Raw genomic sequence first — 17,907 nt, 5'->3', positions numbered from 1 at the left:
TATGAGATACAACTGAAGTTCTATTCAGAAAGTCTCAAATACTTTCAATATGAAAAAATAAAATAAAATATATGAATTAAGCAGTCAACTCAAGAAATCAAGGAAAGAATAATACACTAAAAACACAAGCAGGAATAAAGTACCGTGTTTTTACACATATAACATGTTCATTATATGTTTATACTAACCGTGCAATTCTCTTGTGCATTATTTCCTAGGTACACTATATGTGTTATACACATGGGCACATTATTTGTGAATAATATGGTAGTGTTGATAAAACAGAGATAAGAAAAAGGTGATCTAATCTAGAAAAACAGAATTAAGAATCTGCACATATGTCCCAAAGGAAAATAAATATCCCTAATTCTTATCCAGGAGCTCTGGTAGCATAGTGCCTAAAGCACTTGACTGCTAACCAGAAGGCTGGCGGTTCAAACCCACCAGCCACTCCTCGGAAGGAAGGTTGGGCAATCCTACTTCCGTAGTGATACTGCCTTGGAAACCCAAGGAGGGGTCGCTATGAGTCGGGGCTGACTCGACAGCAAATAACAACAACAACAACAATTCTTATCCAAGATTCCAAAACCCAGACCTACTAATTTTATAAATTTGTTCATAAATTTGCAGTAATCTCTTTTCATGGCAAAACATCATCTGAACTGATGGAAAGCTATTTAAAGTATTTATTTAGTCTACTTAGTGATTATATCTCAACATAAAGAAAACAAAAATCTTCACAATTAGACCAGTAAGCAACATCATGATAAATGGAGAAAATATTAAAGTTCTCAAGGATTTCATTTTACTTGGATCCATAATCAATGCCCATGGAAACAGCAGTCAAGAAATCAAACAACATATTGCATTGGGCAAATCTGTTGCAAAAGATCTCTTTAAAGTGTTGAAAAGAAAAGATGACCCTTTACGGACTTAAAGTGTGCCTGACCCAAGCCATGGTATTTTCTTTCTCTCTTTCTTTAAACTGTGATTTGAGTAAAGGTTACAGACGAACTTCATTTTCCATATAGAGGAGTTCATATATACTCTGTTTCATAACATTGAATGCAATCCCCATAATGTAATAGCTCTCTTCTCACTTCCTCCCTGTGCTCACCCCTTTCTTCTGTCCTTCTTTCCTATACACTCCTGCCTTATGAGCTATCTCCCTGTGCAAATACTGTCATTCTGATCTCCCAGGGTTGATTGTTCTAAGGAGTGTACCTACCTAGTGTAAATGTTCATCTTATATGCCTATCTCTTGTCTGGTTGGAAGCCATGGGAGTGATTTCAGTTCTAGGCCCAAAGGATAACCAGGGGCCACAGTCTTGGGGGTTTCACCAGTTTCTATAAAGACCAGTAAGCCTGGTATTTTTTATGATTTTGAGTTTTGTTCTATATCCTTCTCCTACTTTACCCAGGATCTCTTGCACTGATTCCTTTTCCAGTGGTTGATAGTGATAGCTGGGCACCATCTAGTTCTTCTGGTCTCAGGCTCATGTAGACTGAGGTTCACATGGTCCCTTGGACTATTGTTCCCATGCATTTTGGTTTTCTTCATTCTTCCTTGCTCTGGATAAGGAGACACTAACTGTTCTATCTAGATGGCCACTTGCAACCTTGTAAGACCCCAAGTGCTACTCACAAACTAGGATGCAGAACAATGTTTTTGTGTAGTATGTTATGTCACTTGAGCTTGATGTCCCATGCAACCCCAAGCCATGCTATTTTCAATTGTTTCATATGTATGCCAAAGCTGGGCAATGAATAAGGAAGAGCAAAGAACTGATGTCTTTAATTATGGTTTTGGCAAAGAATACTGAATATGCCAGGGACTGCCAGAATAATGAACAAATCTGTCTCAGAAGAAGTACAGCCAGAATGTTCCTTAGAAGCGAGAAGCAAGACTTTGTGCCTCATGTGCTTTGGACATGTTATCAAGAGGGAGCAGTCCATGGAGAAGGACTTCATGCATGGTAAGGTAGAGGGTCAGTGAACAAGAGGAAGACCCTCAACAAGATGGATTGGCACAGTAGCTACAATGATGATCTCAAACATAGCAATGATTGTGAAGATGATGCAAGGCAATTGCTTTGTTCTGCTGTACATAAGCTCACTATGAGTTGGAACTGACTCAATGGCACCTATCAATACCACTACCAGCACTTAGTGTGACTGTGCATTCAGCTTGCTATAGAAATATTAATATATATGACTGTGAGCTGTAGCTGTTGGGCTGTTATGTCCAATATAGGAATCTGGTTACCTTTTTAAAACCTTAAAATGTATTTCAAAATACAATTGGATTTACGGGTTTCAGATAAGAGATTATGGACCTGTAACTTACATGGGAACAATACCAAGAGCCATTAGGAGAGGGGTTCTCTTGCGGAAAAAGAGAATGGAAGGGGCTGGGTGGAGGCAGGCTTTAGCTTTATCTTTTTCACATGTTCTCCAAGAGAGTCCCATTATCTAACTAGTTTGCACATGGCTTTTGATTACACTGTGACTCAAACTGACTTCCGAAGAATGAAGATTTATACAAGATCCTGTGCTGTCAATTCCCAAGGCACTTAGAAGAGTTCAAAAAGAAAAAAAAAGTCCTGAGTAATGATATCATTCAAACAAACATTTAGTCTCTTTAGTCTTTCAAAATAACCATCTTGCAAAGTATAGTATTAATATGAATACAGAAGTTTCTATTTATTTATTAAAAATAATATGATTTTATACTCATATCTCACATTTATGGGTATTTATATTCTTATTTCCATTCTTTCCCTCAGCAGAGAATAACTGATCTGATCAAAAATATATGGGGGAATGTCTTCGTTCTGTTGCAATTTCACAGGAACTTATTTTCAAATTAAAATTATGATCTTAAAATTATAGGTATTATCTTAGAATAGTTCCACAAATTAATTTCAGGTATAATATTTGAAGTTAAAATAAGTTGCAATACTAAATATTCTATGGGAGAGCTAATTAACTTCATAAGATCAAATCTTTCCAATAGCAGAATATTGCATTTTTAACACTTGTCAATCCTGAAGTTTCCTTAATATCCAAAGGATAAAGACCTGATAATGTTCACATTTCAGCACAAGCAGTTCTGGGGTTCAACTAACAATGTAATTATGTGTGAAATTTAAACTATATTTTTAAAGTGCTTGTAATTTTATTGGTACATATCTTACATTTTTATTCTAAAAAATAACTAAAGCATCTCTGATTGACTAAATGATTAACCTCATGAGAAGAGAATCTAAGAGTGATTCAGATTATATTTAAGGGGGAAAAAAGAAAGTACAACCACTAAGCAGTTCTGTACAACTTTTGCTCTGGTATTTGACAAAGGAACCGAAGAAAATGGGCAGTAGCTTTTCTCGTTTTCACTCATCACTTTTATCTACAATCAATAACAACTTTTGTGTAATGGCATCTTCAGTCCACAAACTAAATAGTTCCTTACATCTTAGACAACAAAGGTTATTTGAAGGCTAAAAATTTTCATTCTATTAAAAATAAAAAGGAATATTGAAATTAACTTATCTGATACCACATTCTTCAATAAAATAAACACTTAGGACAAAAGTTGTCTTGTCCCTGGTCAAAAGCTGTTAGAAAACACAGAATACGTGTTGCAGTAAAAATTATCTTGGGAAGTCTTTTTAGGCACATCTGGAAGCCAGGGGCAGCAATGATTCCATGATGCCAGACAGCCAGGTCAGGTCTTTGAATTCCAAGTTTTCTTTTAAAAAATACATGTAAATCCCTTAAAAAGAGTCTAGAGGCCAAGGTCTAGGCTACTGACTGTACTCTTATCAATAAAGCAAATAGGTTGGCAAGCTCCCTCTCCATGAAATCTCTGCGCCTCAGATTTCTGATCCATAAAATGAGGAAAACAATAGCAACTACCTTATAGGGTATACTTTCAGGATGAAATGTGTCGATACATTTAAAGTGGTTAGACTAATGCCTAACACGTGATACACACTCACACTTACTGCCGTCAAGTCGATTTGACTCATAGCGACCCCTCCTTGGGTTTCCGAGGTGGTATGACTATGGAAGTAGATTGCCCAACCTTCCTTCCGAGGAGTGGCTGGTGGGTTTGAATCACCAGCCTTCTGGTTAGCAGTCAAATGCCTTAGGCACTATGCCACCAGAGCTCCCTGGCACATGATAAGTGTGTGTAAAAAATATTATTTTCAAAAAGTATTTGTATCAAATGTGGTTTGATTTTATGCTCACCCCTTCTTTATAGATTCGCTTTTAAAAATGGCATGAATTACTAGAGATGGGAAGAAGAAAGATCCTTGAATTTCCCTAGTTCTCTCACAAAAGAGAGATCTTGATCAAAACTATATTGAACCAAGATCAACTGACTGAAGAGCAATGCAGGGTGACACAGGAGAAATAAAAGGACTAGAGAGTCAGGAGACCTGAATTCAAAATTTTGACATAGGAGAATTAAATAAGAATATGTATGGAAAGCCACAAAACAAACAGCCAACCATTCTGATTATTCTTTGCTTGATTCTATGTAGACAGACCCACGGGTCTGAGGAAGAACTGTATTCAAAACTTAGAAAATTACTCAGCCTTTTTTTTTTTTTTTTTGGTTAATCAATTTCAACATTTTTCTCACACTAGGTTTTCCATTATTTTCAACATCTAAAAAATGGACCAAAAATCAATGGTGGTTACTGCTACAATAACTTAAGAAGACGTCATTATTATTTCATGACAAGTTTTTCAACTGATGTCATTCAGGACTTTGAAACATCTTCTAGACTTGAGGCCAATGTGCCACTCAAACCACTCAAGGTAGTTGAGATGTCTCTCAAAAATGACATAAGTGGACAATAAATTTACAAATCATGACAAAATGGGATAATAGATAGGAAAATAAATGACCTCATCTTAATATAAGGTAATGGTGAAAAATAAATCTACAGATTTTAACAAGTAGGTTTTAAGGGTACTTCAGAAAACCCAGACTATATTACACATGGAATTCTGGAAACACACAATATAAAACAGTAGCATTAGAGTTTATCTATTTAAATGTAGTTTCATTCAAGTATCAGTAAGTGGCTGAATTGACATGCTAGGCATAGTGCTGAGTGCTGTTGTTGTTGTTGTTGTTGTTTGCCGTCGAGTCGGCCCCGACTCATAGCAACCCCTCCTTGGGTTTCCGAGGCAGTATCACTACGGAAGTAGGATTGCCCAACCTTCCTTCCGAGGAGTGGCTGGTGGGTTTGAACCACCAGCCGTCTGGTTAGCAGGCAAGTGTCTTAGCCACTATGCTACCAGAGCTAGGAAATACAATAGATGGGCAGCTCTATACAATAAAACACAGACTGTGACAAGATGGAGAGGGGAATGAATCAGAAGGGGCCCTAAAATCATCAAGTTCACGTCCCTGTCATGGAAAAAGAGTATGCAGACCACCTCACCAGTACTTCCAGAACACCCACAGCACACCAGGCCTTTTAAATGACAATGTGCCTTCTAAAGTTCTGCAGAGGCAGCGAGCTCACAACATCACAAATTTAAACTGATGAAGTATTTATCTAAACTGAGTTGTTTCCAGTAATTGCCAAGTCTCTTGTTGGAATGTTATAGTTTGGGGCAAGAGTATCCTTCTTCGTGTATCCTATTTTCATGGTTTCATCTTGTCTCTTCATTTACCTTAACTTTCTACTAAGAGTAGTTCTTTTAATGTTCCCCCTAATAGAAAGTTCTTACCTAGAAGGTAAGATAAGTTTAAGTCTCACCATTTTTTTCCTTTGAAGGAGGAAAACAAAACAAACAAACAAACAAACAACAACAACAAAAAACACCCTCTATCTAAGTCACACAAGAAAAAAGACCCAGGCAATCAAAGTTTAATGGCAATTTCAGCACTGATATTACTGGCATGGAACCAAAGCAGTAAAACCAGACTGCGTTTCTTCCCAAAACTATACAAAATGGTATTAAAGCAAAAGCTCCCAATCTCCTCCCGATCTCCTCCAAACTTGCAATTCGGGAGACTTACTCAATTTATGCACCACAGTGTAAAAGCTTGCAGCGAAAGTATGTCCTTTTTATGTTTGTCAGCACATCAGTTGATATGTAACCTATTTGGAGTGGCAGACATGCAGAATTTATCTTCTCTTTCCTACCAGGAAACACCCAGGAAAAATCCTTGTCTGTGTGATACCTCTGTGGTGGTGAGGGAGAGGAGAAAAAGGCACTTACAGAAACCGTGGAGCTGGGTGTGTTTGTCCCATAGCCAGAGGAGGGGAGAGATGCCAGTGACCAGCGGCGTCCATCAGTCCTATTGAGAAAGTGAGTTTAGCTCAGGCCAGCACTAGAGTAGTGTTACATGGGAACCCCAGGGAAAGCGGGTATTTTTAGTCAAACAAATGGCACAAACATAGTCTGTGACGATGTGGGAATGCTCAGCAATGGCCAGGGTAAACAAACATTATACAGCAGGTTGACTTTTATTTAAACTGAATCAATACACCCAAACAAGTAGAAAGTGAATGGGTTGATCCATATTATTGATCTCTCACTAATACACTTTGATAAAATGAATACCAGGGATAATTACAACCGTCAGACTCAGCAGATTCAAATGAATAAAAACAGAAAGGGAGGAAGAAAAACACTCTCAGCTGGAAACTGATACCCTGGGCCCATGTTCTTGGGAAGGACCTGGATTACAGTATGGTACAGGAGCCTATGGGGACTTCCAGTGCATCCTCAAGACTTTGTGCTTATTATTTTCAAAGAAACAGTTCTACTCATCATATCTAGGGATGAAGGGATCAACGGACTCATGATGGGCTCAAGCCCAAGTGGCAGATAGCTTTTGCACTAAAAAAGTGACTGGCCTTATGCTCAGAATCCCTTAGGAGTTACTGCCTTCCGAGTTGGCTGGGCTTCACAAAGAGCCACAGCAAAAGCCTCTTGCTGAGCTTATGAGCTTGCAGCCCAGCTCTGGCCAGTGCCAGTGGGAACAGAAAAAAAATTCCCCTCTAGTGATAGACCCTAACCCAAAGAGGGGAGTTGTCTGCTCTGTCTCAGAGGCAGTGTCAGGAGTCTTGAAGAGACCGGTTTTCATTTTCAAATGGAGCTGCTGAGATGAACTCTGGTTATGAATTTTGGTTATTGCAAGAGTCTCAGAGGAGGCAATGAATGCATTAGTAAAGATAATACTGTTGCTAAAACAAGGGGACAACAAAAGCAAAATTTCTAGTATTCCAGAAGAATTTCTTTACTAGCAACATCAAGAAAGACTATACCTTAACAATTATATGACACTGTGAAAACACATACATAAATTTGCCAAGGGACAAAACAGGAAAAACACACTTTATAAAGAGTTAGGTTACATTCTTAGATGCAACAACAAAAGTAGATTTTTCTTTTGTAATTCATGATAATTTACCAAGTGAGAGACAAGAGTGGACAAAATTTATCACACGCACATTCACAGTAAGTTAAAATCAGTGAACTGAACAACATTAGCCTTGAGTTTGAGAAACATTACAATCAGAGGTCCATATTTTAAACAAACAAACAAACAATAAAACCCTGACATTTTAGCCTAAATATACATTTAAGGGAAATATAGTTAAAAGCTACAATGGTTGTTGGCTCCAATAAATGTGAATGGCCCACAAAGACAAAATGGAGAAATTCAAATGGACAATCACAGAATCATTACAATGTTAAGATTTTAGTAAAATTTACCTGTCATTTCTGTGCCATGATTGGAGTACAATTGAATCAAGTATGTTTAAAAACAGAAGCAAAATAAGATGTATGTAAATACAGCAGTAAAAAGGAACCATGAGAATTAATTTATATGTTCTTTAAAAAGGGCTTTAAACAATTAAAATCCTAGTTAGAAATTTAAGAAAAAAAATAACATTAAATGGACACAAGTTGTTTGTAATTTATTTGGCTACTTATTCAATACATAAAATAATTTTTTGATTTTATATTTAAAACAATTTTAAAAAGTAAGAAAAGTGTATGATTTTAAAAGAATTATTCAGTCCATTTAATAGCAATTATCATAAACTAGTCTCTGGAAAGAGTGAGGGACACAATTTTCCCCACCATGATTTTGTTTTGTGTTTCATTAACTCTCCTTTCCCTCAGGTATCATTGAACATACTTCAGATGAGTGAACAATTCCAAGAGGAGACATGTTCTTATTAGTTCTGAAGCATAAATTGCATTTGCTTACTCTGAAAAACACACAACTAGAAAGATGTTTAAACAAGAGCGTTCTCAGTATTCTGTGCAAGCATGAACCAGAAATAATCTATGTCTCATAAAGTTACCTAAGTTGTCCTAGTCCATTTACTCAAATGGAGCACAAAGGACCATTGCATTTGCATCACCATGACAACTGCACACCATAACTGACTACATATGCTATACACAGCACTTAAGAGAGAGCATGCCCTTTTTTCAAGACAGGTATCACACAAGTGCAATTTGGATCGTACTAATGATGTTTTCTTTTCTTTCCAGTAGCAACCAATAAAATGTCATCTGAAGAAAAGACTACATTCTTGCCAAAGCAACAAGGCTTTTCTGAGAAGAAACTTTTCCTTGGAGATGGAAACCTTAAGGTTATGTTAAATTAAAAAGAAGGAAAAAAAACATCTGATGGGAGCACAGGACACAAAGGATTGGTGTGAAATGTCACTGCAATACTACTTACAAAAATACAAAGATTAATAGGGTCTACAACAAATAAAGAATAAAACATTCCAATATCAACTTGGCTATTATGAATTACAACTAATGAAAAAATATTAACTCTACCATCAGATGAGTTGTAACTCAGCATTACAATCAGCACTGAGAACACGTTTCCTTGCTCCAGAAAAAAAAAAAAAATGTCTACTTGCCTGTTATGCTCATTTCCATCCTTTCACTTTAACTCAATATTAACAAATTAACTTGATAATTTTACCCTAAAAATGTGGATTAGAAAACACAGACAGCAAGTGTGCGCCATTGTACTTTCCAATCTGTAAATAGACTATCACAGGCTCTGAGATGTCCACTGGAGTAGTACCATCACATGGGTCAAGTAAGATCAGTAAAGATTAATAAGCCTGACCTTTCCCTCCCCAAGGATAATTTTAAAAACAGCAATACTTCCTTGCCATCAATTTGAACTGTCAGCCTTCTGGTTACCATAGTGCCTTAGGCACTATGCTACCAGAGCTCCTTATTGAACCAAAGTCACACAATAATGGAATGTGGAAGTTGCAACTTCTTAAAGGCTCAGAGACACACACCAAATGCAACGGAATGGGTGGAATCTCCACGCTTCCTGAATGCAAATCAACTCTGAAGAAGAAGAGAAAGACCTCTGACATCAAATAAAAGCATATCAATTTGAGTTTCCATAACTAACACTGGGTTCTACCTAGTTGAGTGAAAGTTTAAAGAGAGGATCACTCCTGCCCTAATCGAAATTAGTATTTTTTGAAGAGTGCGGAGGGAGTTCCATCAGGAAATTCATGCAAAATGAACTAGAGGTCTCCTGTGATAATCTTCTGTCACGGTTTATGGTTTATTTGTTAAAAATTAACATGCCTGGGGGTTTGTGTATTTTTATAGCACAGAAACCAGATTCATCTGTCCTCCAATCACCCACTTAATTATTAGAGTCTCTTCATTTCTATAAATCTGGCAGGATTAAGAGACTGTGATTTCTGTCATATGTAAATGCATGCTGTAATGAGATTTGCATTTTTCTTATTACTTAAAAGTAATTAAATGCATCTTTTTTTTTTTTTTAAATTGCATTTCAAAGACTATGGTGAGCTCCTGTTTATCAATTTTTATAATTTTTTTTCCCACCTGGAATAGCAATGACATTGTGAATTTAATATTCATTGGATGAATATTAGTTTTGCAGGAATAGTTAATTCTCACATTTTCTTTAGAGTGCTTGAATAACTAAAAGAATAAAAGTTGGAATTGGGGGAAAAGCAGGGTGTGGGCCTCTCAGTAAGTTCCTCAGAGATGATATCTTAATTGTCCTTCCCTGGTGGACTGACGCAGTGGCTGCAACAATGGGTTCAAACACAGCAACCATTGTAAGGACAGCGTAGAACCAGGCAGTTTTTTTTGTTTTGTTGTATAGAGGGTTGCTATGAACCAGAACCAACTCAACGGCATTTAACAGCAACATGGTGGGAGCACAGTACCACATGCATATTATAGGCCAAATGTGATTATGAGCAAGACCTCATAAAGCAGAAGGAGGCCGGAGACTCTATATAACACTTTACACTCCTTCCACAAGAAGCTCTTACCTCCGTGCAAATGAAAAATGGGCTGAGGCACTGGGGGAGAAATTCCTTGGACTATCTTGAGGACTATTTCCTGCAGAAAGAAAGAGGAAAAAAATTATAACATGATTATATTTTTGTATCATTATCCATTTCCAGAATCTTTGTTTCCTTAGTAATAAGTTTCTTTACACTTCCATAACATGCTCTCTCCCAATGTTTCAGTTTTATCTAGAATGAGGTTCTGGCATTCTTGAGTTCCAGCATAGCTTTCCAAGTGCACAGGATATATGATAACCCATTCACATCTACCACCAACCAGCAGTTCTCCATATATTTATTACTCCAAATATTTCAGTTCTATAGAATAAAGAATGTAAGGAAGGTTGGGCAGTCTAATTCTGCAGAGATACCACCTAGGAAATCCAAGGAGGGGTCACTATGAGTTGGAAAAACAACTTGACGGCTGCTTCATTATTCACATTATTATTTATAGAATAAAGAATATACAAATGTATGGAGCTCTGAAGGAGCTCTGGTAGCATAGTGGCTAAAGCACTTGACTGCTAACCAGAAGGCTGGCGGTTCAAACCCACCAGCCACTCCTCGGAAGGAAGGTTGGGCAATCCTACTTCCGTAGTGATACTGCCTCGGAAACCCAAGGAGGGGTCGCTATGAGTCGGGGCCAACTCGATGGCAAATAACAACAACAACAACATGGAGCTCTGGTAGCCTAGTGCCTAAGGCACTCGACTGCTAACCAGAAGGCTGGCGGTTCAAACCCACCAGCCACTTCTCGGAAGGAAGATGGGGCAATCTACTTCCGTAGTGATACTGCCTTAGAAACCCAAGGAGGGGTCGCTATGAGTTGGGTCCGACTCGACGGCACATAACAACAACAACAAATATATATATATATATATATATGGGATGGGACTTAGTATTTTTCAATTTAGGGCATGTGAATAGAAGTCTGAGGTGTCAAAAATAAAATATTCCTATTCCAAAGCACTGAAAATACCACGGACTGGCAGAAGAAAGAACAAATCTGTCCTGGAAGAAGTGCAGCCAGAATGCTTTTTGGAAGCGAGAATGGCCAGACTTCGTCTCACCTACCATCTACTTTGGTCATGTTGACAGAAGGGACCATTCCCTGGAGAAGGGTATCATGCTTGGTAAGGTAGAGGGTCAGCGAAGAAAGGGAAGACCCTTGATGAGATGGATTGAGACACAGTGGCTGCAACAATGGGCTCAAGCACAGCAAGGATTGTGAGGGTGGCACAGAACAGGGAAGTCTTCTCTGTACACATACGGTCACTATGACTCAGAGCCAACTTGACGGCTAACAACAATGAAAATACTCCAAAGTGCATACTTTATTGGTAGATGTGCCAGAACTGTTCATAAAATACTGGGGAGACCAAAGCAGTTAGGGCACCTTTGTAGGATGACACAAATCCATCTCAATGTCATCCGAGAACTACCCTTGTTCATTCTTCAACAATCCCTCTGCTCCTAAGCAGTTGGACTGTGACTGTCCAGGCAGCCTATAAAAGCCACTGTCACACAAAGGCTGGCAGAGCACGTTTTCCCTATGCCCCAGTCAAACCGTGGCTCAGAAAGTAGTCTCTTTCTGTGGCCTATGGGCAGTGACCGCTCGTTGCAAGGAGGGCAGCTCCTCAGGGGCCTTGTTACTTTCTCGATTAAACCACTTAACCTGCTGCTGATCATTGAGAAAGTCTGGCAGGCAGCTGGTGAGGGGAAGTTCAGGACTCTCCAGACCACCTTGCTTTTCCTTTGCATGTTTAATTAGATTGGCTGAATTGTCTGAGGACATGAGGGGGCTGTAAGTGGTTTAAGTAAGGAAAAGGGGGAAGAAGGCAAACTGATCCTGTGTGTTCTTGAAAAATGGAAAAATAAATCAGGAAGGTATGTCCAGTCCTTAACAGCAAGCTGGTTGCCACATTTACTGGTTTGTAATGAAAGTGACAGCTGTAATTAGGTATAAGGAATGCAAGTCTTCAGTTTAAAGTCAGAACCTGGCCATAAAGGTAAACAATTTATCACCTGTGTGCAAAATGAACAGACTAACACATCAAGAAGGATAAGTTTACTATTACCTTGAGGACTTCCACAATGGCTACAATTCTACTGAAAATTTTCAATTAACTTAAGGTTGCAAATTTTATAGTGATGTCTTCAACAGATGCCATTAACTTTATGACAGACAGCACAATCAAAGCCATTTAACTGAGAAGCGCTGAGAAGTCCATTTCTTTATGGATACAGGATCCAGAAACATTTTTCCCCCTGCTGCAATGAAATTTATCATGCTTTTGCATCTGTTGTTCCTCGGCCCCTGGAGAAACCCATTCTGCTTTTGCCACCCAGCAAATCTGACTCTTTGTATCCATTTATCTACATGGTTAAATGAAGTTCTTTCAACTTCTCTCCACAGGCTTCATCTCAGACCCTCCACCATAGCTTGTACATTACTCCTCATCTTTCATTTTTTCTTGAGAATTTCAAGATTTTTGCTAAACACTTTGTTTCCTAAAAGGAATAATATAATGCCAGAATCTTGGTATAGATTTTTTTTTTTTTTAATTTTGGGCAAAATGTTCACTTTGCTCACATTCCATATAGAGCAAACTACCAGCAAATTATTAGGAACAGCAAAACAACAGATTGCTTGAAGTCAAGGCATTTTGAGAACAGTCACTGATACCCTACCCACTTAAAATATTAAGTCCAATGAAACTCAGTCAAACAAACAAAACAACTGCCACTCAGTCAGTTCTGACCCATAGCAACACTATAGGACAGAGTAGAACTGCCCCATAGGGTTTCCCAGGCTATAAATCTTTACAGAAGCAAACTGTCTCATCTTTCTCCGATGGAGAGGCTAGTGGGTTCAAACTGCTGCCCTTTTAGTTAGCAGCTGAATCCATTAACCACTGTGCCACCAGAGCTCCTTGAAACTTAGTACCAAATTCTAAACCCAATGTTCTTTGTAGGTGAATACTATATGTGGAGATTTTAATGATATCAACTCAATAATTAGGGAAATCATATATACATATATAAATGATTTAAATATATATATATAGCCACTCCTCGGAAGGAAGGTTGGGCAATCCTACTTCCGTAGTGATACTGCCTCGGAAACCCAAGGAGGGGTCGCTATGAGTCAGGGCTGACTCGACGGCACATAACAACAACAACAACAACATATATATATATATATATATATATATATATATATATAAAGAAAGAAAGAAAGAAAGAAATCAATCAATCTGAAGAAGGGAGACACAGAAACTAACTCAAAATCCTTTTCATTTTTTGAGATTTACTGAGAGGTCCCAGGAATCCATAACACCTTACAATTGTGACCCTATCACCTGTGGATGAATGGGCAGCGATAGTTACACAGGTGGGGTCAATTTAACTCTAGTCTTAAACAAACACATTCAAAGTTGTCACAAACCATTTTCATCTTTGGGTTTTGCTTTCCCCCCTGGACTGCCTTTCCAGGTCCATCAATTGAAAATGTTCCTCATTTTCTTCTTACCTATTATTTCTCTGTGGTAAAACCAAGCCAAATCCCCACATCTTCAACTTCAAGACTACAGAGCCATCTCTATTATCTTACTAACTGCAGCTCTTTCTGACGGTTCATGTCAGACTGAAAAGCTAAATTGTAAGGCAAAAAACACTATCATGTAGCACCAAAATGAATTATTATAAAGGCTCTAAGTGTCATGAGACATAAGACAAAATGAGGGTTATGAGGGCTTGAGTACCTAATAAATCCTTAAGGACAAGAGACTTCAGCTTAATTGGTAGGCAGTATGGCAAGCTTTATAGATTAAGGGAGCAATGGAAGGGGACATCAGGAATGAGGTCAAAAATAACACATTCATAGCAGGACAATGATGTGGAGAACAAGCTCTCTTGACAGCAGGGAATCTGGACTGGTAAAGCCAACGAGCTATGAATTATGTACTCATACTGCTGGGAGCTCTGGTAGCATAGTGGCTAAGGCACTTGACTGCTAACCAGACGGCTGGCGGTTCAAACCCACTAGCCACTCCTCGGAAGGAAGGTTGGGCAATCCTACTTCCGTAGTGATACTGCCTCGGAAACCCAAGGAGGGGTCGCTATGAGTCAGGTCTGACTCGACGGCACATAACAACAACAACAACAACAACTGCTGAAAGTAACTAGTAGGAGGCTTTGGAGTCCCTTGGTGGTGCAATTGCTAATGTTCTTGGCTGTTAACTGAAAGGTTGGCGGTTCCAGCCTACCCAGAGATCACTCGGAAGAAAGCCTTGGCAATTTGCTTCCAAAAAATCTGCCACTGAAAACCCTATGGAGCACAGTTTTACTTTCACATGCGTGGGGTAACCACATCGTGGACTGACTAGACAGCAACTGGTTTTTTCATGAGAGTCAGTAAGAGTTATTTTTTAGAAGCAAGGGAATCTAAATACTGACTCAACAGAAACTAATGACAACAACGGAAGCAAGGAAGAGATGATAGAGGTGGCAATTTGACATGAATGTACAGGAGTGGTGGAGGAGCAGGAACCAGATTAGACATGGAAGGCTAGTTGATGGCATTTTGCAGAGCAAGCCAAGCCCAGTCAGTGATGGGTTAGAAATAAGTGAGGCAAAAATGGAGATTAAAAGTGACTCAAATTTCCTGTGTGAGAGCACTGGAAGAATGACTGTCCCACTGACATGGCAATTTTGAGAGAAAAGTGGCCTGGGAGTGGTAGTAGAGTAAAGGCTAGAGGAGCACTCTGTAGATTTCTGTGTCCTATAATATCGAAAGGAAATTCCTCAACTTCCCTCAGGGAGAAATGATGAGATTAGCACGTTAGATAGGTAGAAGTCAGTCTGTTTTTATTTCAAAAAAAAAAAAAAAAATCAATTGTTGTTATTATTTGCCATTGAGTCAGATCCGACTCATAGTGATCCCTCCTTGAGTTTTCCGAGGCAGTATCACTATGGAAGTAGATTGCCCAACCTTCCTTCTGAGGAGTGGCTGGTGGGTTTGAACCACCAGCCCTCTGGGTAGCAGTATATGAGTCGTGAAGGAGCAGGAACCAGATCAGAAGCTTAGTGCCTTAGGTACTATGCCACCAGAGTATACTATCAATTTGGTCTCTGAAGACTTAGCAACCCAATTTTGTTATACAGTGACCAAAATACTGCTAATTTGGAACAGACCAAATTAGAAAGCACATCTTACACAGTTTTAACTCAAAGATGAGGAGTTGGGGCCAGTTTGGTGGCGCTGCATACACACACAGGATTAGAAAGCAAGATAGGTTGAAATCAGAGTCCTACGCATGACCTTCGCTCCTCACAGCACTGCTCTCTGATTCATCCACCCATCTGCAAAGCAATACCTGAGAGACTCTCAAATGAAAACTGGTGCCAGTTAATTCTCTGCCCATATGTGCAGCACTTGCTTATAACTCAAATCCTGCTGCTCCCGGGAATTCATTGGCTCCTATCTATTTGAGTGCTAGGACACTTTATAGACTGCTGGTTTCACAGGTGATGCTTTTGACCTGGTAAAAGTAAACCTTAGCAGTGGTCAGGCATTAGCTAGGTAATTAACTCCATGATCCACAGGGAACCAGCATGTCTAATATGTAAGCAGTGTATCAAAACAATACTTCACCTAATGGCACCGCACAGGGAGCCTCATTTTAGAGGCAGTTATTGTTAAGAAGTGATTTCCAGATTAATTAAATTGTTTGATTGCTTTGTAATTAGGTTGGAGAAGTCCTGTGTCTTCACCATAGAGAAGCAAGCTGCAAATCTTTTTAAAAGGCATATGTTATGCTTACTATAGATTATTAATGTGCTTTTAATAGCTATCTGTTCACAAAATGATAGCTTCTGAGGCTCTGATTTTCCATCAGGACTGAGGGAATACAAGAATTAATGATAATTGCCATTTGAAACTCCTGGTGGATCAAAGAGTAAGCCCCCATTTGAATCCTTGTTGTCACTACTTTATGATCCCTTAAATGAGTTGTGACATTTCACACCGTAACAATCAACGCTGTGTTTCTTCTCACTTTGTAGGAGATTCTTGGCAACGCATAGGTACTGCTTACAAATCTTCGGACAGAATTTTGCAGACTCAGATCTAAAATCTCTTTGCAAGATGAATGCCACCAGATCAACTGGGCATTCAAATAGTTAGGCAAGATTCCAGCTGAGCGAATATTGTAAAATAATAGTTCAAGTCACCATAGAAGTTTAAGTCTATCCCACTGGATCCAAGCAAGTGACATGGGAAGAGTCAAAAATCTCACTTTCCTTCAGACACCTGTCTTGCAAACTGGCCCCTCTCCAGGTATAACTGTGGAATATTAATTAAGCCTGTGCAGCTGTTAAGACTCTAAGTGGCCAAGGAAAAACCTTGGTTGGCCTTCAGTGGCACTGTGCCTGGCTAAGCTAGGATGTGCTCACAGGGAAGCCCTGAGTAGAAGCAGACTTATATGCTTGGGTTTTCAACGTAAAGAGCATTTCGCACAATGACTTGAGGCTTTATTATAATCTGAGCTCTTGGAAGCTCTTTCAGAAGTTTTCCCCTTTCCTGCAGTATCGATCCTTCCACAAGTAGATGAATAAACAAACAAAACAGTGAGCACCACCACTCACTGTCATCTCTGCTTGATTGGCTGATTCATTCAAAAAATATTTATTGAGCTTCATGTAGAGGCATTTGACTGCTAACAGAAGGCTTGCAGTTCTAACCCACCAGCCACTCCTTGGAAAGAAAGACTGGGCAACCTACTTCTGTAGAAATACTGCCTCAGAAACCCAAGGAAAGATCGCTATGAGTCAGAACTGACTTGATGGCAGTGAGTTATTGTTTTTTTTTTGGTTTATATAGAGAGGAATGATATGATCTGATTTACATTTTGAGATAGATGCCTCTAGCTGGTCTGTGGCCAATGGACTACTGGCAGGCAAGGATGGAAGCAGGGAGGTCAGTTAGGAGATTACCAGCACAGGCAAGGTAAGAGGCCACGGTGGTTTGGATAGGGTGTTTGCAGATCTGAAGTGTGTTTTGGCAACAGAACCAACATGATTTTCTCACAGACTGGACTGGGTGGAATGATGTTGGAAAGGGAGGACACAAAGATGACTCTTAGACTTCAGAACTGAGCACTTGGGCATTTGGTGGCATTAACTGACATGGGTAGAGTGAGGGAGGATATAGTTTGGGATTCTGAGAGAATCAATAGCAAAATGTAAACACTCAGGTAGTCTTCAGGTGCTTTTATTATGAGTCAGGATTGACTTGATAGTCATTTTTTTTTTTTTTTTAATGAAAGCTCAATGGCAAATGATTTCAAATATATTTCAGTGTTCTCATACCCCACATTATATATAATCATACAAGATATTATGTTCAGATGTGGTTTTCATAGGTAATATTTATATTATTTAACTGTTGTTGTTGTTGTTATGTGCCGTTGAGTCGGCCCCGACTCATAGCGACCCCTCCTTGGGTTTCCAAGGCAGTATCACTACGGAAGTAGATTGC

At 39.0% G+C, this 17,907-nt stretch overlaps 1 protein-coding gene across 1 annotated transcript in view; it reads right to left on the bottom strand.

The window, feature by feature from the left end:
* Positions 1 to 17,907, bottom strand: part of MAST4 (microtubule associated serine/threonine kinase family member 4) — a 202,722-nt gene that overhangs the window by 82,883 nt on the left and 101,932 nt on the right. The window contains exons 3-4 of the mRNA XM_042782093.1: positions 10,350 to 10,419; positions 6,250 to 6,328 (exon numbers count right to left, since the gene is read on the bottom strand). Coding sequence (XP_042638027.1) covers positions 6,250 to 6,328; positions 10,350 to 10,419 — 149 coding nt within the window. The remainder of the gene's footprint in view (positions 1 to 6,249; positions 6,329 to 10,349; positions 10,420 to 17,907) is intronic.

Source organism: Orycteropus afer, unplaced genomic scaffold (genome assembly GCF_000298275.1).
Source record: "Orycteropus afer afer isolate SDZICR_OR568_19922 unplaced genomic scaffold, OryAfe1.0 scaffold00242, whole genome shotgun sequence".
In the NCBI taxonomy this organism is placed as follows: Eukaryota; Metazoa; Chordata; class Mammalia; order Tubulidentata; family Orycteropodidae; genus Orycteropus; species Orycteropus afer.
The sequence above is the reverse complement of the archived record's forward strand: the minus strand, read 5'-3'. Positions and strand labels throughout refer to the sequence as shown.